General features: G+C 47.3%; 1 protein-coding gene across 1 annotated transcript in view; it reads left to right on the top strand.

Annotated features, from left to right (window-relative positions):
- Positions 1–25,395, top strand: part of DFFB (DNA fragmentation factor subunit beta) — a 133,643-nt gene that overhangs the window by 91,997 nt on the left and 16,251 nt on the right. Inside the window, exon 6 of the mRNA XM_086921736.1 lies at positions 1,681–1,781. Within this exon, the coding sequence (XP_086777862.1) occupies positions 1,681–1,781 (101 nt within the window). The remainder of the gene's footprint in view (positions 1–1,680; positions 1,782–25,395) is intronic.

Raw genomic sequence — 25,395 nt, 5'->3', positions numbered from 1 at the left:
ATCCCCAAGCGCCTTGAGACCCTCTGGGTATGTAGTGCGCTATATACATTTTTTGACTTGACTTGACTAGCCTCAAAAGGCCTTATTGCTATGGATGTGTTTGTGTGTTCAATATCAACTGTGCATTGTTAATAACCTGCAGCATAGTAATCTGTTCTCAAATTCACCTCTGCATACTATATATTATGCTATTGCCTTTCGAACACTTTTGATATGAACTGTTAAAGTGCATTTTTACTGGCTTATGCTAACTAGGCCACAGCTAGGTTGTGGCCTGCTGCACATAGTCGAGCAAGACAGATTTGTTTATTTCTGAATGACACTGCCTTGAAGACTCTCTAGCATGGAATCCGTAATGGAACTTTTCTTCAAGTTTATTCTGCCTGGCATGCAGAATTGCATTCATTCACAATGGTACACAGTTGCTTTGTAACTGGTTTGTTTGACATCTCTGGATGACATTAGCATAGACGGGGCTCAATCAATATTCACGCAGTGGTTTAGTGTTTCGTGTTAAGTCTGTATGATGCTTTTCAATTCAATGTTCTGCTTTGTTGAAAATGTAATTATTTTGCTCACATCATGTTGAATCTGCATTTTCCATTTTAATGTTTAAAAAGATTTCCTATATAAACCCTCAAATATGGGGGTGAGCCAGTTTACTTTCCTATGGCATTAGGGATGATATTTGATTTCTTAGTGATTTTGCTACCCATTTGAGACATAACATTTTCCTCTGATTTTGTCATTTTTCTGTACTAATTGCCTTTATGACAGTTGATTTCCTATGCAACTCAGTTGTTTCTACATTTCGCTATTCTGTTTTGTACCTTTAGATTTTTTGCAATAAATCTTTATGCATTTCCTTATTGCACCCTGAAACTCACTTATTGAGTCACCCTTTTCTTTCTTAACTGTATTTTTTTGTTTTCAGGCTTTGTACTTTGTATCTGAGACACATTGCTTCATGAAATTGAGGATTAACACCGTCCCTGATCCACCCACCTGTGAGCATGCTGTGTGGTGTCTCTTGAGGCTCAAGATTTTAGGGTTACACTATGCCACACATTATTTTTCATGTAAGGCTAGACTAGGCTCACAATCCTCTTCCCCTGGTACACATTTGTGGCCCATTAGTACTGGAAGAATAATATACAAATTGACAGAAACATTTGCTCCTCCTAGCACCTTTTGTTCCATCCTCAAGTTTCACAGGAAGAGCGTGACGCTTTCTGGTGGCTGTAAAACTGTGGCATAGACTCCATCTATGACCGCCCTCTCTGTCTGCCAGCCTTTTAGACACAGGAGGAAATATATTCTGTTCTTGCTTTAATTTCCTGTTCTTTTATTGTATCCATCTTGGCCCGAGCTCACAAACGATTTAGTTCATTAAGTGCACATTATAAGATTTACAAATAAATAAGTAAGCAGCACATTAAGAGTATAGCGGCAGCGACTGATGGTGTTATCTGGAAGCCTCTGACCTGAGGTTCTTTTTGAACTCTTGTGAAGTAAAAGTCATCACTACCCACCGTAGCATCAGGAAATCACACAACCTGCTTCTTATCAATTTTAGTCTATGAAGAACTCTGCACAAAAAGATTTATGCTTGGGTTAATAAGAGACCTGAAGGTGAAGAATGCAGCCATTACTATATATGAAAACTTTTCTCATTTGCAGGGTGCGTTTGATGCAGAGGACTGCGGAGCCAGGCACTCCATCAATCCCTACAGCAATTATGAGAGCAGAGTCGTGTTCAGCACATGGAATCTTGACCACAAGTAAGATGCACCAAATGGAATCTTGGGAAACAACCTGGACATCCAACCAGTCTCTAGTGACTCAACCTTCATTGCTTTGAACCGCAGGTTTAGTTTACCTTACAACAATGGTTATTGTTATTCACAACAATTGGTTTAGATTAAAGCATGACTAATACAAGAAGCCCTTTATGAGATACAGGCTCATTTACATGTGGCCTCAGGTGCATAAACTGTTTTCGTCTACTTTTGTACTATGCTCCTGTTGCAACTTGAATGCAAAGAGTACTTGTTCAGATGGATTTTGCCCTGCCACTTATCAACAGTTAGAATCTGGTGGTTCTTTATTGCACATAACTGGCGCAACACAGTCACAATAATCTTTGTGCCTGTAATTCTCCTTTTTTTTTTTAAATTAAATTTATTAAGAAAACAATCATGGCAGTCAATCAATCAATCAGGAGTTTGTTAAAGCGCAACTACTCACCCGTAAGGGTCTCAAGGCGCTAGGGGTGGGGGGGGGGGTGCAGGTTCCATTCCATCAAGGAGGGGGCCTGTCGAAGAGCCAGGTTTTGATGTTTCTTGCGAAAATGGGGAGCGATGTTGTCTGTCTGAGGTGGAGCGGAAGGGCGTTCCATGCTTTGGCCGCGAGGAAGGAGAAGGAGCGGCCTCCCGATCTGGTCTTTCTAGTGCGGGGGACCTCGGCGTAGGAGAGCTGGGCTGATCGTAGGGTCCTTTGGGGTGTGTGGAATTAGAGCCGGCTGTTCAGGTATGCTGGTCCGGTGCCGTGGAGGGCCTTGTGTGCATGGGTGAGCATCTTAAAGGTGATTCTCGCCTCGACGGGGAGCCTGTGGAGTGTGCGCAGGTGCTGGGAGATGTGGCAGTGTTTTGGCAGGTTGAGGACCAGTCTTGCGGCGGCATTCTGGATGTTCTGTAGCTTGCGGATGAGGCGTAGAGTGCGTTGCCGTAGTCGAGTCTGCTGGTGACCAGGGCATGAGTGACTGTCTTTCGGTGTTCGAGGGGGATCCATTTGAAGGTCTTACGAAGGAGGCAGAGGGTGTGGAAGCAGGAAGATGAGACAGAGTTGCTCTGGCAGTCCATTTTGAGCTCGGAGTCCAGGATGATTCCCAGGTTGCGTGCGTGGTCTGTGGGGGTTGGCGGGTTTCCGAGGGCGATGGGCCACCCGGTGTCGCTCCAGGCATCGGGGTTTGGGCCCATGATGAGTACTTCTGTTTTGTTGGTGTTTAGTTTTAGGCAGCTGTTTTTCATCCATTTGGCGACGGCTTCCATGCCTTCTCAAAAGTTGCGTCTGGCGGTGTTGGGCTCGTTGGATAGGGAGAGGATGAGCTGGGTGTCGTCTGCGTATAACACGATGTTGAGTCTGTAGGTTCTGACGATGGGGGCAAGTGGAGCCATGTAGAAGTTGAAGAGCGTCGGGCTGAGGGAGGAGCCCTGGGGGACTCCGCAGGTGGTAGGTGTGGGGTCTGAGAGGAAAGGGGGAAGTCTGACCCGTTGCGTCCTGCCGGAGAGGAAGGAGCAGATCCAGTCGAGGGCCTTGTCCTGGATTCCTGCGTCGTAGAGTCTGCGTATTAGGGTGCGGTGGGAGACTGTGTTGAACGCCGCTGATAGGTCTAGGAGGATGAGGGCTACTGTTTCTCCTTTGTCCAGTAGGGTGCGGATGTCGTCTGTTGCGGCGAGGAGGGAGGTTTCCGTACTGTGGTTTTTTCTGAAGCCGGATTGGGAGGAGTCGAGGATGTTGTGTTCTTCAATGAATGTGGCGAGTTGGCTGTTGATGGCTTTCTCGATGACTTTCGCTGGGAAAGGGAGCAGGGAGATGGGTCTGTAGTTTTTGAGGTCGGTGGGGTCCGCTGAGGGTTTCTTCAGGAGGGGGTTGACCTCGGCGTGTTTCCAGTCATTGGGGAACGAGGCGGTCGCCAGGGAGCGGTTGATGATGTGGCAGAGCATGGGTGCGATGGTGTCAGTGGCTCTGTTGAAGATGTGGTGGGGGCAGGGGTCCGTGGGGGCCCCTGAGTGGATTGACTTCATTGTCTTCAGTGTGTCTTTGGTGGTGAGGGCTGTCCAGTCATCAATCGCTGGTTTCCTGGTGTCAGGGGTGGTTGGTGAGGGTTCAGTGTGTTGGTTGTCTTCGTCGAAGTTGTAGTAGATGCTCTTGATTTTGTGGTGGAAAAAGGTGCTGAGTTTGTCGCAGAGGTCTTGTGAGGGAGGGATGTCGGTAGACTCGCTGGTGGGTTGGGCGAACTCCTTGATGATGCTGAAGAGTTCCTTGCTGTTGTGTGCGTGGGTGGAGATTCTGTCTTCAATCGCTTTTTTCCTCGTTTCTCTGATGAGTTGATGGTGAGCGTTGGTGGCGGCTCTGAAGTTGTTGTGGGCTTCTGTGGATTTGGTGTTTCTCCTGGCCTTTTCGAGGCGGCGGCATGTGCGCCTGGACTCTCAAAGTTCGGTGGTAAACCATCTGGCTTTCTTGGCACGGGTATTGTTGTTTTTCTTGAGGGGGGCTATGGTGTTGGTGCTGTCCGAGATACATCTATGCAGGTTTCGGGCTGCGATGTTGGGGTCGTCGTTTTCCGTGATGGTTGGGGTGGAGTTGTTGAGTGAGGAGATGAGCTGGTCTTCGGTGATTTTGGTCCAGTTTCTTTGTGGAAGTAGATGCTGGTGTCTGTGGATGGTGGGTGTTCTGAAGGTGAAGTGGACGCAACGATGGTCGGTCCATGGGAGTTCAGTGGTGTGGCTGAAGGTGATGGAGTTTCCTGTAGTGAAGAGGGGGTCGAGGGTGTGTCCTGCTGAGTGCGTGGGCTCGGTCACGATCTGGCAGAGTCCAATGTTGTGGAGGTTGTCCAGGAGGCATGTGGTGTTGGGGTCCAGTTGATTGTCGAGGTGGAAGTTGAGGTCTCCCAGCAGGGTGTAGTTGGTCAATGCGATGGCCTGCGGGGAGATAATGTCCGTGATGGAGTTGGCGAAGAGTCAGTTGGGTCGGTAGATGAGGGTTCCTCAGAGGGCGGCAGTGGGGTCTGGCCAGTATCTTGAAGTGAAGGTGTTCCATCAGTTCTGTGGACTCACCAGGGAGTATGCTCAGGCAGAGGCAGGATTTGTGGACGATGGCGATTCCTCCTCCTGGGTGGGTGGGGCGGTCCCTCCTGTAGATCTTGTATCCTTGAGGGATGGCGATGTCCGGTCCTGAGGTGGCTTTGGTCCAGGTTTCGGTGAAGAATGCTACGTCCGGGGTGGTGCTGTCGAGGAGGTCCTAGATTTCTGTGGCGTGTTTGTGGAGGGATCGGACGTTGAGGAGGATGCATTGCAGAATCTTCGGTTCGGTTGTGTTCTTGTGGGCGGGTTGTGCTGGATCCGTGTTCTTGGAGGTGCTGCAGGTGTGCCGGCAGCGGTGACAGCTGAAGGGTCCATGGATGTCGGCAGGTGATGCTAGCTTGCAGTTGTTGTTGTAGCCTGGGTTGAGTGCGTGGAGTGCTGCTTGGTCGTAGCGTTGGCGGGGCGGAGGTCCAGGGTTCCTGGTGCTGGTCGCGGACGGGTCGCAGTGATACAGAGCAGCAAAATAGCATACGTTATGTGGATCACAAGAACAAAGTAGCGCAGTCTATGAATAGCATTACAAAAATGATTCTGGGCGTTGACATCTTAACTTAGTAATATCCTTACATGGCTGAAGTTGGTCACACTGAGGCACTGTCATCGTCTTCGAGGTTTGGAGGTTCACAAATATTACCACAAAACTAATTCCAGGCCCCCCATATATTCTCCCATTTCTTAGCGCACCCTCGATGAATGAACACTGACTTTTCTGCCACCATTAGTTCGTCCATATCCCTGCACCATTTTGTTCAAATCTGTTTTTATTGTGAACACAGCGATAAGCCTACAACCCCGTGCTGGGGCCGGCCGCGCATAAAAAGAACTTGTAGGTGCGTGCCACCCAGGGGTGGGATGAAGCATTAACACATCGCCCTGCCTACAACCCCTCAGAGGGGGTCGGCTGCGTGGCTTAGGGGCAGTGATGGCAAGAGTTGTCCACATGCGGGTGCTGCATAGTTGTGCGGGGGAGGCGCGCATAGAAGTGATAACTGCAGTGTCACGTTTTCTAAAGGCCCAACGGGCTCGAACTGCCCCTAAGGGGGGCGGAAGCCAGAGTGGCAAGTAGGAAGGAAGGAAAGGTCGGAGGAAGGTTAAGCAGAGGCGAGAAGAAGAGGGGCCAGGGGGAGAGATATCGGCTGCCGGTAGGGGGGCAAAACACAAGTGGGTGTGTGGTGTGGCGGGGCGCGACAGTGCCCGCACTGAGGGGAGTAGTTAAGGGCATAGTCTGCTCGGGTCGGCAGGGATAAGGGCGTCCTCAAATAGATGCAGAATCCCTGCACCATTTGCGGAGGGTAGGTAACACCTCGGAGCCCCACAATAGAGCAATATTGCATTTTGCCACCATCAGACTTAGCATCACCCAATCTTGTTGTCTGTGGTTTAAGTCGTTTGGCTCCCAGACATTTAGTAAACAGTGCCGGGGTTCTGGCGTTAGGGAAATGTTTGTAAATTGGGATATTGTGCACATAACTGCTATCCAGTACCTTGCTATGTGTACACAGTCCCATATGGTATGGTAGAATGATCCCTCATCTCCGCAGCCACGCAGGCAAAATTTGTGGGGGGCAGACCCTATTGTGAATAAAGTTGTTCTTGTGTAATATGTGCGGTGTAATATTTTGAGTTGAACTAGTTTCAACCTGGAGGATATCGCCGTTTCCCTGGGAGACGAGAGGGCCTCCTGCCATTCGGAGTCATCAAAGTCGCCCACCTCTCTGGACCATTTCTGTCGCAGCGTGGACGTCTGTCTTCTAAAGGGGAGGACTCCTGTAAATCAGTACCTGGAGGTATGACAGATTGAAGTGCGTGCTTAATTTGAAGGTATCTAAACTTTTCCTTTTGTGTCATGTCATACTGTGTTTGGAGGTGGGAGAAATCTACCACTTTTTCCTTTTTCCAAAGGTTGCCCACTACTGAGATGCAGTTGGCATCCCAGCCCTGGAATCCTTTACTGTTGCGAAGGAGGCCTAATTTGTAGGAATCCCACAGTGGAGTCATCAGCGTAATCGTCCCAGTGGATTTCAGACGCCGATTCGCTTTATACCAAAGATGTACCGTGTGTTGCGTGGGTCCGATTAGGTCCGCGGGAATACGACGGCAATATAGATTGCCAAGTAGGCCTCGGCTCTCCAAGTTTCGTCTATCGGCGAGATATTCCGGCTCGGTCTGCGGAGCTTGCAACCAGTAGTTTATCTGCTTAAGATGGGCTGCCCAGTAATAGAATTGTACATTTGGAAGCACTAAACCTCCATCGTACCAACCCTTTATTAACTTGTCTTGTGCAGTACGTGGTGGCTTCCCATCCCACAAAAGAGTGGTAACGGTTGCAGCTACAGCTCGAAAATAAGAGTCAGGGACCAGGAACGGTGTATTTTCAAGGACGTATAACAACCGTGGGAGCGCCATCATTTTGTACAATGCCGCCTTACCCAAGAGCACGAGAGGAAGCGTTCACCAGATCTTAACGTCCCTTCTAAACCGCTCTAGGTGGGGATTGAGATTCAGGTCAAAAAATTTGTCAGGGTCGGACGTGATGTAAATACCGAGGTATTTGAAAGCTGTTACAGTAGGCCGCAAGGGGCAACTCGAGGGCAAGACGGGGGGGGGGGGGACCGGTCAACACATAGAGGACGGACTTAGACCAATTGATATTGTAACCTGATACCCTGCCAAACTTTTCACATACGTACAGTAGTTCTAGGATGGATTTCTTGGGGGAGGTGAGGTATAGTAAAATGTCTTCAGCATGTTGGGAAATGCGGTCCTCCCACGTGTTGGTCCAAGAAACTCCCTTAATAGAGGGTTCCCATCTGATCCATATTGCGAGTGGCTCAAGAATCAGCACGAAGAGCAGCGGGGATAAAGGGCATCCCTGTCTTGTGCCGCGTCCAAGCGGGAAATCTCGAGAGGTGCGTCCGTTGGCCGAGACATGGGCCAGTGGCTAGTTGTATAGAAGGCGAATCCATGCACAATATTTCGGGCCGAAGCCCATATGACGGAGCGCCGCGAAGAGGTAAGGCCACTCCACGGTATCGACCTCCATGGTGGCTCCAGGGAGAGTATAACGGAAGGCTCCCGGACATACGACTTGTGGGCCAGAACTGCATGGAGTCTGCACAAGTTGAGGGCAGTGCTACGGTGCGGCATAAATCCAGACTGATCAGGATGTACTATGAAGGCAAGATGGGGGGTAAGGCGCAACGCCAGAAGCTTGGCTAGGTTCTGCGTTGATCAGAGAAATTGGGCGGTAGGACGCACAATCTCTCTCTGGCCAGCCGGGCTTGTTAATCGCGACTATTGTGGCGAGGCGCTGGTCTCTCGGTAACTCTCCCACCTCTAGGCTAGCAAGAAACATCTCGCGTAGAAAGGGTGCAGTCGTCTGTGCTGTCCGTTTGTACAGTTCAACTGGGAGACCATTAGGCCCAAGCGCCTTACCTGACGCTAGAGAATAGGTTGCAGTTTCTAGTTCGTCTAAGGTGATATCTGCCTCCAACAGCTTCCGACGTATAGGTTGCCCGGGGATATTTAGTTGTTCGTAATGATCGGCTAAACGTCCACTATTTCGTCCGGCTTATTGACCACTGCGCCCGTAGGGGACAACAGCTGTGCTATGACCCTATTTCCTCTTTCTTTCCTATCCAGCCTGGCTAGCATCTTCCCAGCCTTGTCACCTAGTTCGTACACCCTACGTCTAGTTGCTTGAAGGCCTTGTATCGCACTCTCCCGCTGGTACGCCACATACGCGGTTTGCTTAAGCTTAACCTCAAGGGTGGCGCTAAGCGAAGGGCGCATAGCCTATTCAGTCAGTGCCTCGTTGAGCTCCTCCTCCAGATTATCTAATTCAGCCCGTTTTGATCGTTTGTGACCTGTAATGGAGGCCAGCGCTTGTCCACGCAGGACCACCTTATAGGCCTCCCATAGCGTGCAAGGGGAGTCCACAGATCCAGCGTTTTCCTGGAAGAAGTGACTAGTGGTGGCCGTGAGGTGCTTCATGAAAGGGGCAACATGCAAGAAACCAGCATGAAGCGGAAACATATGCCTCCTAGAGGTCTGGTGATGTGTGTATTTCAACAGCAGAGAGGAATGGTCAGATATGCCCCTAGGATGGATTATTACTTCCTCTATTCCAGGCAGGCCGTCTGCAGAAATTAGGAAGTGGTCAATGCGTGTATGACAGTCGTGGACTGCAGAGTAAAAGGTGTACTGCCGCTCGTTAGGGTGTGTGTGTCTCCAGCTATCTGTGAGCCCCAAAGCGTCCAAGAGACCAAGGAGGTGTCGTCCGCCCTGTACCCCCGGTCTAGTGGGAAATCTGTCTCGAGAACCGTCAACTATATCATTGAAGTCGCCCCCTATGAGCAGTGTTGCAGTGGGTAGCGATAGTAGAAAGTTTGTCAGAGCGGAATGTGCCTGTGTGTGGAGGGCCGGTGGGACATACACAGAGACCAAATTGAACAGTTGACCCTCCCATTGACATGTAAGCGCCGCAAATCGACCCTGGTCATTAACTCGTGTTTGCTGTACCACCAGAGGGAACTTCTTCCTGATGAGTATTCCAGAACCCCTAGAACCCGAAGAGAATTCTGCGTGAGCGACCTTCTGATACCCCCATCTATCCATGGCCTTGACAGTCGAGCCCGTTAGATAAGTTTCCTGCAGTAGGACGACTGCGGGGCCACAGCGTTTTAGATATTGTAAAACCAGACCTCTCTTCACCTTATCCCCAACACCACGGACATTCCAAGATAATATCGTCAGAGCTGTTTGGGGAGCTCTGGGCTCCTGCAAATTACAATCAGCCATAAGTCAAGGTAACAATCAGCCACATTTCAAAGCTATCTTTGTCCCATTCAGACCCCGCATTAAAAGGAAATAGTACCCCAATAACATTGCATACTGCCAATACAAGAGCGTCATAAGTACATTGGTTGAACATACGGATTTGTCTCAATATCACTGGCAAACTGTACCTGTCTTCTTGTCGCGTCTTAACCAGTGAGCATTCAACAAAACAAGAAAGCAAAATCAGACATGTAACATAGTCAACAAAATTGAACGCTTCAGTTACCTTCCCTTCCCAAGTCCCACCCACCCACCCCGCCTCACTGCTCGGCGAACCTATAACTGCACACCACCCCAACTTAGCAGAGTGCTTTAATTTCCCACCCTGTGCTGCAATACTTGCATTTCGGGGGGTGAGTCTTACGAGGCAGCCGCCTTTTAGAGTCCTGTAGGCCCCCCCTTGTCCATGTTTTTTTGTTCAGTACATTGTTAAACATCTCCAGTGCCGCATCAACACCTATAGAGGATTGTTCATTCTATGTCCAACCTTATTCTTCTTGAGGAGATACGTCGTGGTGTGGTTCTTGACTGCCAGAGTCCATACCTCCCGGGGAGAATTCCCCCACTCGGATGGTAGGGGAGATCCGTGCCGCTTGTAGAATTGCGTCTCGATCTCTAAAGTTAAAGAGACGCGCAAGGACTGGTCTCGGCGGCGCCACAGGCTTTGGTTTTTCCCCAGGCACTCTATGAGCGCGTTCCATCGAGAAGAAATGTGAAAGTCCTTTAGGCTGCAACCTGTTTTTGTAATTCTTCTTTTTTAGGCCAAATTCAAACTGGGAGGTAAAAACCAGAGCAATCTGTTATGATCTTCTTGGCATTTACTGTAGAATTATAGGCCGTCTTAAATATGCTTTCTAAACAGTTCGTATTTCACTTAGAAGATGCTGTCTACCATTTACAACATACACGACAACATTTTAGAAGAGGGCCCAAGGGCAAGTTTAACGACTACCCAGGCACATGCCCCAAAATCAATGTCTAAACACCAAGTGGTACCTAGTAGTCAAGAAAGTGAGTTAATCGTCTGGAATCACAACGCAAGTGCAATACAGATACCACCCATGGGAACACACCATGCACGTTTTAAATGTGAAATTGGCCAAGTAAGGGCTCAAGGACGTTTGGAAAAATTCCCATCAGAAGCCATACTGTACTGCCCTCTTTTGCATCATTTGGGATCTCCTTGCCCAGGAGACAAAACAAGACGGCCGGTCAGATGTTACCGTTACCGAAATGGAGATGTGAGAGGAGAGTATCACATGATTTAGTGGCGACTGAAAAAAAGCAGTGGAAAGTGGAAAGGGTGAAAAGTGAGTGATTGTAAAATTAGGTGAACTGGCAATCAGTAGTGGTCGACCTGTTTCTGCATATTGTGAACAGATTTTCATGCATTCCTCAGGACCAGATATTTCAGAAACTACTGCTTTTTGTGAAAAATAATTATTAAAAGATATCACCTGCAAAGACCAGGTTGTGTGATCAACCATGTACTGTTACCGCACCGCATCAAAGCATTGGATCCACAGGGAAAAACAAAGACAAACAGAATGGGAGAACATGAGTATGTCATCTTCCCGCGGTTTTATGAGATTGTGTCAAGTAAAACCTGAGTTATACGGCATCAGATCCATACATCATGGGAAACCAGTTCCACTACAAACACTCACCCATAGATGATGGTTGAGGAGCTTCACCCCACCTGGCTGCGGCTCAGGTATGAGGAGCACCGCTCTAAAGTAAAAAGATTGAATAAAAAGAAAAGAGGCAATCATTGCTCATTTGAAAATCCATGAGATGATATATGGATTATTTGTGAACATTCAATGTCTTCGACGATCATATAGACTCAGATGGTGGGTCTTAAGCTACGCTTCAAAAAAGATGTAAAGATTTCCTACGTGTCATATGTTTGATGTTGCACATGTAGAGTACCCATGAGTTAAAGCAAAGTCTAAGGAGTTCGGTATAAAGAGACAAACGTCCTGGCGTTGCGCTGTTTGTGATGGTAGATACTCAACTGCGTTACGTGATACAAAACCGATTTGTATCCTTGGCGGTTTTTTTTAGACGCATTCAACACGACAGAGTCGTGCGCATTGCTTACCTATCCGTCGGTGTCTCCCGACAGTCATCCGAGCTGTCTGGGGGGGCACTGGTTGTGGGACTCGCGTTGTGTTTTATGCGATTGTTTCAGGAGACTGAGTCACGTGACCAACTAGAATCACGTGATCACCCTGTGTGTCGGGAGTTGTAGTTCTGGGTGCGAAATGTTGTAGTTCTAGTGAATGACTAGCGCTAGAGCCCAGTTGGTGTGAGATATGATGTATAAAACACATTCTGTGTATATAATACAATGACACAGTCAAGAAACGCTAGTTGTTACGCACAATGATCAGTGTTTGGTATTTATCGCAAGGAATGAAAAGCACGTTTGTTAAATACTGAACGTATATTGTTTTTAAAGGGACATCCATGGTATAGGCTCATTGAGTCCCGCCTTGTCACTGTTCAATCTGTATACCCATTTCTGTTCGATTTTGAACAGAAAGCGGCTGGCGTCTGGACAGGATTCTGGGATCGGTGGTTGTTCTAAAACTGTCCAATAGAAATCCCTTTTCTAGGAAATGTGCAGTTAGGCGAGTTGCTTGTTTGCGGCACCGCACTGTGCTTTTATGCTCTAGAATTCTCGTCCTAACCTTCCTAGTCGTCATGCCAACGTATCGAAGTTTGCACAGGCACGTTATTAAATAAATCAGGTTGCTGCTGTTGCAGTTGGTGAACTTTGTCTGAGTCCATGGTCTGTTTGTCCCTATATCTACACTCGTAGATTTGCAAGTTTGGGGACATACTGAGCATGCCCCACAGGGATGATGGCCTTGAACCGGTGGCAAGTCCCAAAGTGTGCCCACCTGTGTGGGTTCCTTGTTACGTGGGCGTGTATGGACTAGCTGGTCCTTGAGGTTTTGTCCTCTTTTGAAGGCAAAAAGAGGTAGAGGGATATCATCGCCCCAAGTTTTCAAGATCGACCAATGTTTTTTTACGATCTTTTGGACTTGATTGGATCTGGTGTTAAATGTATTGACAAAGGTGATACTGTTGGTTTTTTCTTTAGGTTGATGTATCTCGAGCAGAGATTCCCTGTTATTGTTTGATGCCCTCTTCTTGGATTGGGGAATGATTTTCTTTGGATAGTTTTTTACACTTAGTTGTTGTGCCAGATTTTTTGAATGAGTCTTGAAAGCTTCTTTGTTGGAGCAGTTCCTCTGTACTCTCAGAAACTGGCCAAACGGTAAGTTGTCTCTTAAGGCACGAGGATGACAACTATCATATCTTAAGAGTGCATTTCGAGCCATGGGCTTACGGTAGAGTTCAGATTCCAGACCATTGGAAGTTGCATTGATTTTCAAATCTAGGAAAGCCAGCGTCGTTCGACTGAATTCAATGGTGAATCTCAAGTATGTGTTTCTGGTGTTGAGCCATGCATGGAAGGACATTAGATCTTCTTCTGTCCCCCGCCACACCACCAGAATATCATCTATATATCGCTGCCACACCTGTAGCGACAATAGATAGGGGTTGGCAGGTGTGAGGACCTCCTGTTGTTCGAAGTTATGAACATACAGATTCGCTAGGATCGGCGCGAAGACACTACCCATGCTGGTCCCAGATGTTTGTAGGTAGGTAGTGTCTTCGAAGCGAAAGTAGTTTTCTTTCATAGCGATTTCTGCGAGGTTCATGATGAACCGTGTTGGCGTAATGGACCGGTGGTCACTTCGTTCTAATAGACTCCCCACAACTTCCAGTGTTTCAGTTTGCGGAATTGAAGTGTAAAGTGACTCGACGTCAAACGATACAAGGATATCAGTGTTGGTATTGAATTGTATGTTTGGAAGGAGTCTTAAAACGCCCTTCGTGTCCTGAAGGTACGTGGGCATGGCTTTGACCATAGGATTTAGAAAGTGGTCAACAAAGGTCGACAATGGTTCTAATATTGACCCAATTCCCGAAATGATAGGCCTCCCTGGTGGCGGTCTATGTGGTTTGTGGACCTTCGGTAGGCAGTAGAAATAAGGTATGGTGGGATGACTTGTGAGGAGATATTGTCCTTCTTGTGGTGTAATCCAACCCTCAGTGGTCGCTTCTTCCACTAAGTTGCCTATTTTTATTTTTAGCCTCTCAGTTGGATCTTCACTCAGGGGAAGGTAAGATCTGCGATCGCTCAATTGTCTCAGGCATTCGTTTCTGTATGTCTCAGTGTCCAGAATCACGATCGCCCCGCCCTTGTCGGCTGGCTTGATGATTATGCGTTCGTTGGATGTTAATGAGCGCAAAGCCGATTGTTCATCTCTTGAAAGGTTCATGAAGGGTCTGTTTTCAGTTTGGTAGAGATGTTTTATATTATCGTTCTCTACTGCTGTTTCAAAGGTTAAGACCTTCGGGGGCAATCCGACACTTGGTGGGTTAAATGTGGATGGCTTTTTTAGACCAGTATTCTTAGCCACAGCAGGTGATTCCTTATTCCCTGGTTTCGAGAAAAAATAATGCAATCTTATTTTTCTGAATAGTTTGGCTAATTCCACCTGTGCTACGAAAGGATCCCCTTTCTGAGTAGCCACAAAACCAAGGCCTTTGTTTAAGAGGCGTTCCTCGTTAGGAGATAGAGTGTATGAGCTGAGATTCATCACGAGGTTGTCAAATTGCTCGTCCCTGCGGTTTCTTGTGGGACTTTCTTCCCCCTGCGAAGATCCATCGTGGACTGCGGCGTGGTGTTCCAGTCAACTTGAGGTGTTGCTCCTTGTCTCCTTCTGCCCCTGCCTCGTCTCGGGCCAAACCCTAAAAAAGGAAAAGCTCCGGGGCCTTGTTGCATTTGGGGGGGGCCAAAGGGACCCATTTGTGGAGGTCAAGACGGTCCAAACATCTAGGGATTGGCCGGCCACCATGGTTGGTAACTGTTGAAATTTTGTGGGTGTTGTCCACCCCTCCAGTTTCTACGGTTTCCACGCCCTCTAGGAGTGTTGTTTGTTGACCCATTGAGTGAAGTGTCTAAGTCACTCGATGCTCCTTCTGAGCTAGACGTTCCATATGTTGAGCCACCTTTTTTACCACCTCGATTGAATGTGGGTGCTGTGTACGACTCGCTTGTGTAAGGGTATACTCTTTCGGTTGAAAATCTGGCTAGGTCTTTTTTAAATTTTTCTAATTTAGTGAAAAGAATTGACTCTTTAAAGTCTTTATTATTCTTGTCACTGTCGTCCTGTCCTTTCTTGAAAAGGCCGCTTTTTAATGTGGTTTTTATCTGGCCCTCAAGCACTTGAATTTCAATAAGTATCTTGTCTGCCACTCTTTTTGCAGTTTTAATGATTAGGACCAGCCAGTCCCTTGTGCATATCCAGGCAATCATCGACCAATCTTTTAGGAATTCCTTGTCATCAAGGAATAGTCGTGGTGCGTTATTAACAATGAGGCGAGAAGGTGCACAGTTGTCACGGAGGTATTGTGCCATGACTATTCCATGGACTGTTGTTCTGGAGTGTGATTTCTTAAGGACTAGGACTTTTGCCCATTCCTCATCATTACTTGTTATTTGGACTGGGACGCTCTCTAAGAGACTCGGGTTTTCGTCTAGGATGTTTTGAACCTCAGCATTCTCGAAAGCTAAGCCCCAGTTAGTGGCCATAGCTAACTCGATGGAGGAGAATCAGCAAAGACAAGAAAGTTCAAAAAGGGAGCCAATGAAAGTCAACCTCTCAATAAATTCAATGATATAGGAGACCAATGATGATCAACTACTGTTTAAAAAGGGGCCCACAGCCTTAGCTGTACTGTTCACATACACAACAACATTTTAGAAGAGGGCCCAAGGGCAAGTTTAACGACTACCCAGGTACATGCCCCAAAATCAATGTCTAAACACCAAGTGGTACCTAGTAGTCAAGAAAGTGAGTTAATCGTCTGGAATCACAACGCAAGTGCAATACAGATACCACCCATGGGAACACACCATGCACGTTTTAAATGTGAAATTAGCCAAGTAAGGGCTCAAGGACGTTTGGAAAAATTCCCATCAGAAGCCATACTGTACTGCCCTCTTTTGCATCATTTGAGATCTCCTTGCCCAGGAGACAAAACAAGACGGCCGGTCAGATGTTACCGTTACCGAAATGGAGATGTGAGAGGAGAGTATCACATGATTTAGTGGCGACTGAAAAAAAGCAGTGTAAAGTGGAAAGGGTGAAAAGTGAGTGATTGTAAAATTAGGTGAACTGGGTAGAAATAAAGGATTTATTAGTGTCTCCCAGTCCCTAAGGTTAAGAGACAAGTGCAAATGCGGGTTTAGAAATAATATCCGCAATCAGTAGTGGTCGACATGTTTCCGCAAATTGTGAAAAGATTTTCATGCATTCCTCAGGACCAGATATTTCAGAAACTACTGCTTTTTGTGAAAAATAATTATTAAAAGATATCACCTGCAAAGACCAGGTTGTGTGATCAACCATGTACTGTTACCGCACCGCATCAAAGCATTGGATCCACAGGGAAAAACAAAGACAAACCGAATGGGAGAACATGAGTATGTCATCTTCCCGCGGTTTTATGAGATTGTGTCAAGTAAAACCTGAGTTATACGGCATCAGATCCATACATCATGGGAAACCAGTTCCACTACAAACACTCACCCATAGATGATGGTTGAGGAGCTTCACCCCACCTGGCTGCGGCTCAGGTATGAGGAGCACCGCTCTAAAGTAAAAAGATTGAATAAAAAGACAAGAGGCAATCATTGCTCATTTGAAAATCCATGAGATGATATATGGATTATTTGTGAACATTCAATGTCTTCGACGATCATATAGACTCAGATGGTGGGTCTTAAGCTTCGCTTCAAAAAAGATGTAAAGATTTCCTACGTGTCATATGTTTGATGTTGCACATGTAGAGTACCCATGAGTTAAAGCAAAGTCTAAGGAGTTCGGTATAAAGAGACAAACGTCCTGGCGTTGCGCTGTTTGTGATGGTAGATACTCAACTGCGTTACGTGATACAAAACCGATTTGTATCCTTGGCGGTTTTTTTAGACGCATTCAACACAACAGAGTCGTGCGCATTGCTTACCTATCCGTCGGTGTCTCCCGACAGTCATCCGAGCTGTCTGGGGGGGCACTGGTTGTGGGACTCGCGTTGTGTTTTATGCGATTGTTTCAGGAGACTGAGTCACGTGACCAACTAGAATCACGTGATCACCCTGTGTGTATTGCACTTGCGTTGTGATTCCAGACGATTAACTCACTTTCTTACTAGGTACCACTTGGTTTTACCATTTACAACAGACAAGTCCTGGCTCTTCCTGTTACAGAAAAAGCTTAGAAAAGCCTAGAATCTGTCATGGGCTTTCTGAAGGCAATCCATGAAATTTAGTTTTTTTGTAATTTCTGTGTTTGACGGTTTCAATGTTTTAAACATGTTTTTCTGTATTAAAGCGATTATTATTTTGTTTTAACAATCATGATTTTGTAAAACATTTTGGGGCAGAGGTGGTTACTGTCCTCTGGAGAGCGAACGCATTCCAGCTCAGCTCCGGCAATGCCCAGTCTGTGGAGGAGTCGTATGACATCAGACGTGCACTGGTGGGGGGTTTGTCGCTAAAGGAGTCAAAAGTCATATGGTGCCTCTGGTTTCTAGGGGCCTGCATTGTCCGCTTCAGGCAGTGGTAACCACTACCAAGCTCGTACACTGAGCTCAGAGCAAACCACAAGTTCCTGTTTCTTGCAGCTACAGAAGCTGGGGGGGCCTGGGTTGAGGGAGGTGCAAGAATCCGAGGTGCGCTAGGAGACGTGGTGCAGGAGCCAGAGGGGTTGGCAGCGGTTCTCTCCCCACGACTGGCTCTGCTCTGTCTGTGAGTTAATCAGTGAGATCCAAAAGGGCTGGAGCTACCCAGCCACCTTTATCGCCATGATGGGGTACTGAAGGGGCATGGTCAGCGGCATTGAGAAAGTGAGAGTGAGGAGCGCAAGAGAATGACGGAGCTCTTAAGCCCTCAACTGCTAATGGGGTTCAACACGTTACTTGCGATTACAAGAAGATGAAGTGCTCGACCATTAAAAGGATGGGGATGCTATAACATTATACGAAAGAAGGGGCATAGAACATTGCACGGGGTGTGGGAGGTGGTTCTTAGAAGCAGGCATGCCTCTGGAAGTAGGTTCACTCCACATGGCAGATTTAAACAGTTCTTAAGAATTGCAGTGCATTCCTGGGGTGTACTGGGAGTAGGAAGTGGCGGGGGAGGTTTGGGACATCGATATGAGGCGGGGAGAGGGTGTATGGTGGCCACCTTGCCCCACATCATTAATATTAACAGGGTTTTATTTTACAAATCATTGTTATCAGGTGCAATGTTCCAGTCAGTTCAATGTTAAGTGCTATAATACTACAGCTTCCATAATGCGTTAGTATATAAAATGAAAGGTCCACATAGGAAACATGGGTTTCTGCAGACGAGTAGTGAGATGACAATCCTGTGGGGAAGGAGGTCGAGATCGTGGGCATTTTATGAGTGTACTTCAGGACACTTCATGGTTTGGCTTAGAACATTCTACTTTCTGCCTTGGGAGACAGGGGTGGGCAAGACTTGGGATTCCACTTTGGTGTAAAGTCGGTGAATTTTAATGTGTGGGAGCTCAAAACATTCTCCTGGGCAGTGAAGGTTTTGAATATTCATTTGAAGTAGCTCAAAACATGCCAATGTGAGACATGTGGAACATCTGCAATTTCACGTGTAACGCCTTTGCCAGTCTGGGCTTTTTATTCAACAGTACTTTGCAAGCTGGGATTTCTGTATGCACGTAGAACAAGGGTACCTATTCATGCAGCCATGGCGTGGTGGAGTTTACATCCACATATATGCCAGCTGGCCCCAACTTTGACTAGTTAGGCCAATCTTGTTAATCAGACACTTTGCAATTGCATCCCTTGGTTTGTGTAACGAGTATGAGCTTAAAATCCTTAACTACTGTACACAAAATAATAAAATTAATAGAACTGAATTGTCTTGCGAACCTAAAGGCAATAGTATGCAAGGCAATAGAACAAACTTGTGACTACAGAAGGTTTCACATGTGCTCAAACCAATAAAAGCATTAAGAAATTAGATGCCGCAATAAAGGGGGGCGTGCATTCTCCATTCATCTCAAAGAGCCAAGTGGGGTCTGGCCCGTTACTTTTGGGAACTGCATGCGAAGCCCATGACGGGCTTCAAAAGCTTAAAGTGGCAGGTCCAGGCAGCATTTGTGTGGCTGGCAGCACTCAAGGTCGGGGTTCAGATAAAGCATATCACCATACCATACATGTTGCCCATGTCCGGTTTGAGATGCCAGCCCGTGGAGGCATGACGACTCTGCTTCCCCTCAGGAAATGAGCCATAAAACGAGTCACAGCAGAGGTCATGATGTACAACTGCGACAGGCAAAATACAGCAAGTGAAAGGGACGCAACGAAGGCAGCGTGCAGATATGAACATGCATCCTGAGGCAACATGTGGCCATCTTAGAACAGGAACAGCTGCGCTGGCCCCAGACCTCGGCCTTTGGTGTCAGATATCCCAGGAGTTCAAGCTATCAGCGGTAGTGCTAAGAGTCTAGGTGTGGGATGGGGCAGTGAGATAAATAACGGTGATGGATCAAGCCCTGATCTTTGGACTGGGTAAGAGTGGTCTGCTCAATTCAGACACTCTGTTCATCACCACCCCCTTTTGTAAATCGATTTTGGCCACTATAGGTGTGGCAGGGTATACTCAGACATGAGTCCCTTTCTCACTGCTCCATCAGGATTCAAGCAAGCCGGGCCGAAGAGGCTGAAATGCCAGAAACCGGTCCCCGGTAGCTTGTCTCCTTTCTGGTAAAGAATTGGCTTGGTAGTTTAGTCTGCCCTGTTCCCATGATGCACTGGGCCAGGGACAGACTGATTTGCATATAGCCAGGTTCTGAGCTGGGATGGGGCAGTGAGATAAATAACGGTGATGGATCAAGCCCTGATCTTTGGACTGGGTAAGAGTGGTCTGCTCAATTCAGACACTCTGTTCATCACCACCCCCTTTTGTAAATCGATTTTGGCCACTATAGGTGTGGCAGGGTATACTCAGACATGAGTCCCTTTCTCACTGCTCCATCAGGATTCAAGCAAGCCGGGCCGAAGAGGCTGAAATGCCAGAAACCGGTCCCCGGTAGCTTGTCTCCTTTCTGGTAAAGAATTGGCTTGGTAGTTTAGTCTGCCCTGTTCCCATGATGCACTGGGCCAGGGACAGACTGATTTGCATATAGCCAGGTTCTGAGCTGGGATGGGGCAGTGAGATAAATAACGGTGATGGATCAAGCCCTGATCTTTGGACTGGGTAAGAGTGGTCTGCTCAATTCAGACACTGTTCATCACCACCCCCTTTTGTAAATCGATTTTGGCCACTATAGGTGTGGCAGGGTATACTCAGACATGAGTCCCTTTCTCACTGCTCCATCAGGATTCAAGCAAGCCGGGCCGAAGAGGCTGAAATGCCAGAAACCGGTCCCCGGTAGCTTGTCTCCTTTCTGGTAAAGAATTGGCTTGGTAGTTTAGTCTGCCCTGTTCCCATGATGCACTGGGCCAGGGACAGACTGATTTGCATATAGCCAGGTTCTGAGCTGGGATGGGGCAGTGAGATAAATAACGGTGATGGATCAAGCCCTGATCTTTGGACTGGGTAAGAGTGGTCTGCTCAATTCAGACACTCTGTTCATCACCACCCCCTTTTGTAAATCGATTTTGGCCACTATAGGTGTGGCAGGGTATACTCAGACATGAGTCCCTTTCTCACTGCTCCATCAGGATTCAAGCAAGCCGGGCCGAAGAGGCTGAAATGCCAGAAACCGGTCCCCGGTAGCTTGTCTCCTTTCTGGTAAAGAATTGGCTTGGTAGTTTAGTCTGCCCTGTTCCCATGATGCACTGGGCCAGGGACAGACTGATTTGCATATAGCCAGGTTCTGAGCTGGGATGGGGCAGTGAGATAAATAACGGTGATGGATCAAGCCCTGATCTTTGGACTGGGTAAGAGTGGTCTGCTCAATTCAGACACTCTGTTCATCACCACCCCCTTTTGTAAATCGATTTTGGCCACTATAGGTGTGGCAGGGTATACTCAGACATGAGTCCCTTTCTCACTGCTCCATCAGGATTCAAGCAAGCCGGGCCAAAGAGGCTGAAATGCCAGAAACCGGTCCCCGGTAGCTTGTCTCCTTTCTGGTAAAGAATTGGCTTGGTAGTTTAGTCTGCCCTGTTCCCATGATGCACTGGGCCAGGGACAGACTGATTTGCATATAGCCAGGTTCTGAGCTGGGATGGGGCAGTGAGATAAATAACGGTGATGGATCAAGCCCTGATCTTTGGACTGGGTAAGAGTGGTCTGCTCAATTCAGACACTCTGTTCATCACCACCCCCTTTTGTAAATCGATTTTGGCCACTATAGGTGTGGCAGGGTATACTCAGACATGAGTCCCTTTCTCACTGCTCCATCAGGATTCAAGCAAGCCGGGCCGAAGAGGCTGAAATGCCAGAAACCGGTCCCCGGTAGCTTGTCTCCTTTCTGGTAAAGAATTGGCTTGGTAGTTTAGTCTGCCCTGTTCCCATGATGCACTGGGCCAGGGACAGACTGATTTGCATATAGCCAGGTTCTGAGCTGGGATGGGGCAGTGAGATAAATAACGGTGATGGATCAAGCCCTGATCTTTGGACTGGGTAAGAGTGGTCTGCTCAATTCAGACACTCTGTTCATCACCACCCCCTTTTGTAAATCGATTTTGGCCACTATAGGTGTGGCAGGGTATACTCAGACATGAGTCCCTTTCTCACTGCTCCATCAGGATTCAAGCAAGCCGGGCCGAAGAGGCTGAAATGCCAGAAACCGGTCCCCGGTAGCTTGTCTCCTTTCTGGTAAAGAATTGGCTTGGTAGTTTAGTCTGCCCTGTTCCCATGATGCACTGGGCCAGGGACAGACTGATTTGCATATAGCCAGGTTCTGAGCTGGGATGGGGCAGTGAGATAAATAACGGTGATGGATCAAGCCCTGATCTTTGGACTGGGTAAGAGTGGTCTGCTCAATTCAGACACTCTGTTCATCACCACCCCCTTTTGTAAATCGATTTTGGCCACTATAGGTGTGGCAGGGTATACTCAGACATGAGTCCCTTTCTCACTGCTCCATCAGGATTCAAGCAAGCTGGGCCGAAGAGGCTGAAATGCCAGAAACCGGTCCCCGGTAGCTTGTCTCCTTTCTGGTAAAGAATTGGCTTGGTAGTTTAGTCTGCCCTGTTCCCATGATGCACTGGGCCAGGGACAGACTGATTTGCATATAGCCAGGTTCTGAGCTGGGATGGGGCAGTGAGATAAATAACGGTGATGGATCAAGCCCTGATCTTTGGACTGGGTAAGAGTGGTCTGCTCAATTCAGACACTCTGTTCATCACCACCCCCTTTTGTAAATCGAAGAGTCTAGGTGTGAGCAGCCCACGCCGTTAACTCCGCTCCGCAGGTGGTTGGCAGCGGAGATTTTGCTGAATTACGCGCACCAAGTGGAGCGCTGAGTGGCAGAACTCTGCAAAATCCGCGAGCGGAGCACAGTTTACCACTCAGACCTAATTATACCAGGTGCTAGTCTTTGAAGTGGTTGGGTCTTCCTATACTGCACCTATATCTGCTTCTGGATCGTTCCTCCCTTCATCTGCCAAGGCTTTCTATAGTATAGGGTGACAAAAGGCTGGTGTCAAGTTCCTTTGTATGTATACTGGAGGGAGCCCTTCGAAACGTAAGTGGGCAGGGAACATTTTCACCCCAACCATCCTTGCGCAATGGCCCATCCTGCCAGCAACGAGTCCCCCTTTTTAGGTCTCGCCTAGCGTTGCAGTGCGCATGCATTGCTCGCTGTGCGAGGCATATTGTAGTAGGGTAGGTTTTAGAAGTGGAGTGGAAGCCCCGCCCTGTGTTTCCATTCGCTTGCTTCATCGTCCATGCTAAGAGCTGGCTTTCGATTGTTAATGAGGCTTCCTAGTCCCTCCTTATTACCGCCCTGTCTCCTTTTGGGACGGCCCATCCAGACTGGATCTTTTACTTACGGTGTTACATGGTGTCCTTTAATTACTGGGTAAGCACTTATTTTTATAATTTGTGTAATGGCAGTTTAACAGTGCGGCAGCTTCAGCACTAATAATGGCTGCCATGTTATTGTTTTGTAACTTGCCATTGAGTTTATTGCTCTGTGTTTTTCCGACGGCCCGGCCCGATAGCAGAACAGCAGAGCTAGGGAGACAGATAGGTAGTGTTTGCGCTCCGTTTATTTATTAATTATTTTTACTTTAATTTGGACCCCGGCGCCCCCTTCAGGGACACCGAGGGTAATTAGTTGTGCCTGTGGGCTATCTTTGCTGCTCTCTCTTCCTCCCTCGGTCAGTACAATTAACATAAAATAGAAACCGGAAGTAGAAATTCGTCACAAAGCACATTTTTTGTGTGGTGAGGGGCGGGGGCCTATGTATCCTAAACAAACAAGTGAACCAATGACAACAAACAAAAAAATGGGTGTTGAGTAAAGTAGATGCAACACATAAAACGGAAATACATTTATGGTCAACTACAAATAAAATATGCCACGCAGCAATGCACCTTTGGACATACAAGGGTTGGAGCTACAGGTGTACTTTTTCTAGAACAAATAAATTCTGATTATATTTGACCCTAACTCAGGAGATATTCAAACATAACAAGTAATGTTTGATGTATTTATATATAAATATACGTGACAAGATTGGAGCGCGCTGTTGAAATGTGCACGAAAAAAAAAAGATTTCCAAAATAATTTTGGAATAATAGCTGGAGTCACAACCTGAAGTGACTATCTTGCAGAGTGGGATTCCAAAAGGCCTTGACATGGCCACAGAGGAAGACAGAAATACAACGGTTTGCTGGAGATTTGGTTATGGTATGTTTAACATTTTTCTGGAAATTGGTACTTAAATGTGCATTTTTTGTAAAATCGTTTGTTGAGTTTTTTCATAAGGGAACCTTGCCTTTGCTTGCTTTATTAGTATTGTAGGAATAGTAGTAGGAAAATACTTTATTCAGCTGTCAAAAAACCATCAAAGTATACATAGAAACAGTACAAATGCACAAATAGAATCAATATAAAAACAATTACAGTACATAAAACATAATGATTTTAGAGATTGCTCTACAGTCGTGATGTTCATGATAAGTATGCATTTATCGCCGAAGATAAAAACAATTGTGCTAAGATAAAATCGATAAAGTATACAATGTGAAAAATGCCATAATCAGGAAGTCCCAGTACAACATCCATCCATATCCATACTAATATTATAAAGAGAGAGCCCAAACCTTTGAGGCGGGTAATCTCAGGAACCACAGCACCAATCACAACACCCAATACAGCATTGGAAAGGGCAGTTGCAGCAGAAGGACATAGGCTATACAGATGCCCACCATATACATTTGAAAGGTAAAAGAACCTTACCAGCAAAGTAGTCCCTTGTGGGCGTGGGCGTGAGCGGGGCGCGGCATGACGACAAAAAAAAGCATTCCTTAAACGTGTGCGTTGTGCTGGGAGCGTGTGCTGGGGGCGTGAACAAGGCCAATGGGCGCGGCAATTGTAATTGCGTGGCAGCAAGGGGTGTGGCCAATGGGTGCAACAACCGGCAACAATCACGCGGCACATCCCAAAAAAAAAGTGTGCCTTGAGGGCGTGTGGAAAACAAACGTGTACTTTGGGCCAGGGGCATGGCCAAGACCAATGGGTGCGGCAATTGCGTGGGAGCAAGGGGCGTGGCCAATGGGTGCGGCAATTGCCGGGGCTTAGGCGGGGGCAGACGCGACTGATCGTGCCTGCGGGGACAATAACTGCACAGTATCCTGCGCGCTGTCAGCCAGTCAACACTCTGCATGAAGGACCGTGCCTGCAGGGACACTAACTGTCACACACTCAACTCTCTGCATAAACGAATTGACACCAGGCGCACAACATCAACCAGGGCTGGAGCCGGGCTCAGGAGGCGGATGACGCGACTAAGCGCGCCTGCTGGGACATTAACCTTTGAACTGACTGCACTTTCCCACACGCGCAATGCCTCCAGCGCACACTGTCACCCACTCAACTCTCTGCATCAACGACTTTACACCACAAGCACTACATCAAACAAAACTGGAGCCGGGCCTCAAGCGGGGGATGACGCGATTCAGCGTGCCTGTGAGGACACGAAATTTACAACTGAATGCACTTTCACACACGCTTACCTACGGAAGTAGAGTACATCCACACTAGAGACATCTGCTAATACTTCTTACTCCGAGGTAAACACAGTTTCTGCACACACATGCCTAACTATTGTGACACTTCATGCTAAAAGTGTTGTCTACAGCGAGATTATAAAATAAATTTCCCTTGCCTATTACACACATTGCACACATTCTATTTCATACCCGGACAACGTCGGGACGGGCTACTAGTACATCATAAAACAAGGTACAAGAACGCAGAGTAAATGTCTCATTCTAAGCTCTAAAGGAATCTGCATGAATGAAAAACAGTATACTAAATCCAGAGTATTGATTGTGCTTATCAGTGATAAGAAAGCAGTTTGTAATAAGAGCTTACTGCGT

The sequence above is a fragment of the Lissotriton vulgaris genome, chromosome 5 (genome assembly GCF_964263255.1).
Source record: "Lissotriton vulgaris chromosome 5, aLisVul1.2, whole genome shotgun sequence".
Lineage (NCBI taxonomy): Eukaryota > Metazoa > Chordata > Amphibia > Caudata > Salamandridae > Lissotriton > Lissotriton vulgaris.
This window is presented reverse-complemented; position numbering and strand designations above follow the sequence as displayed.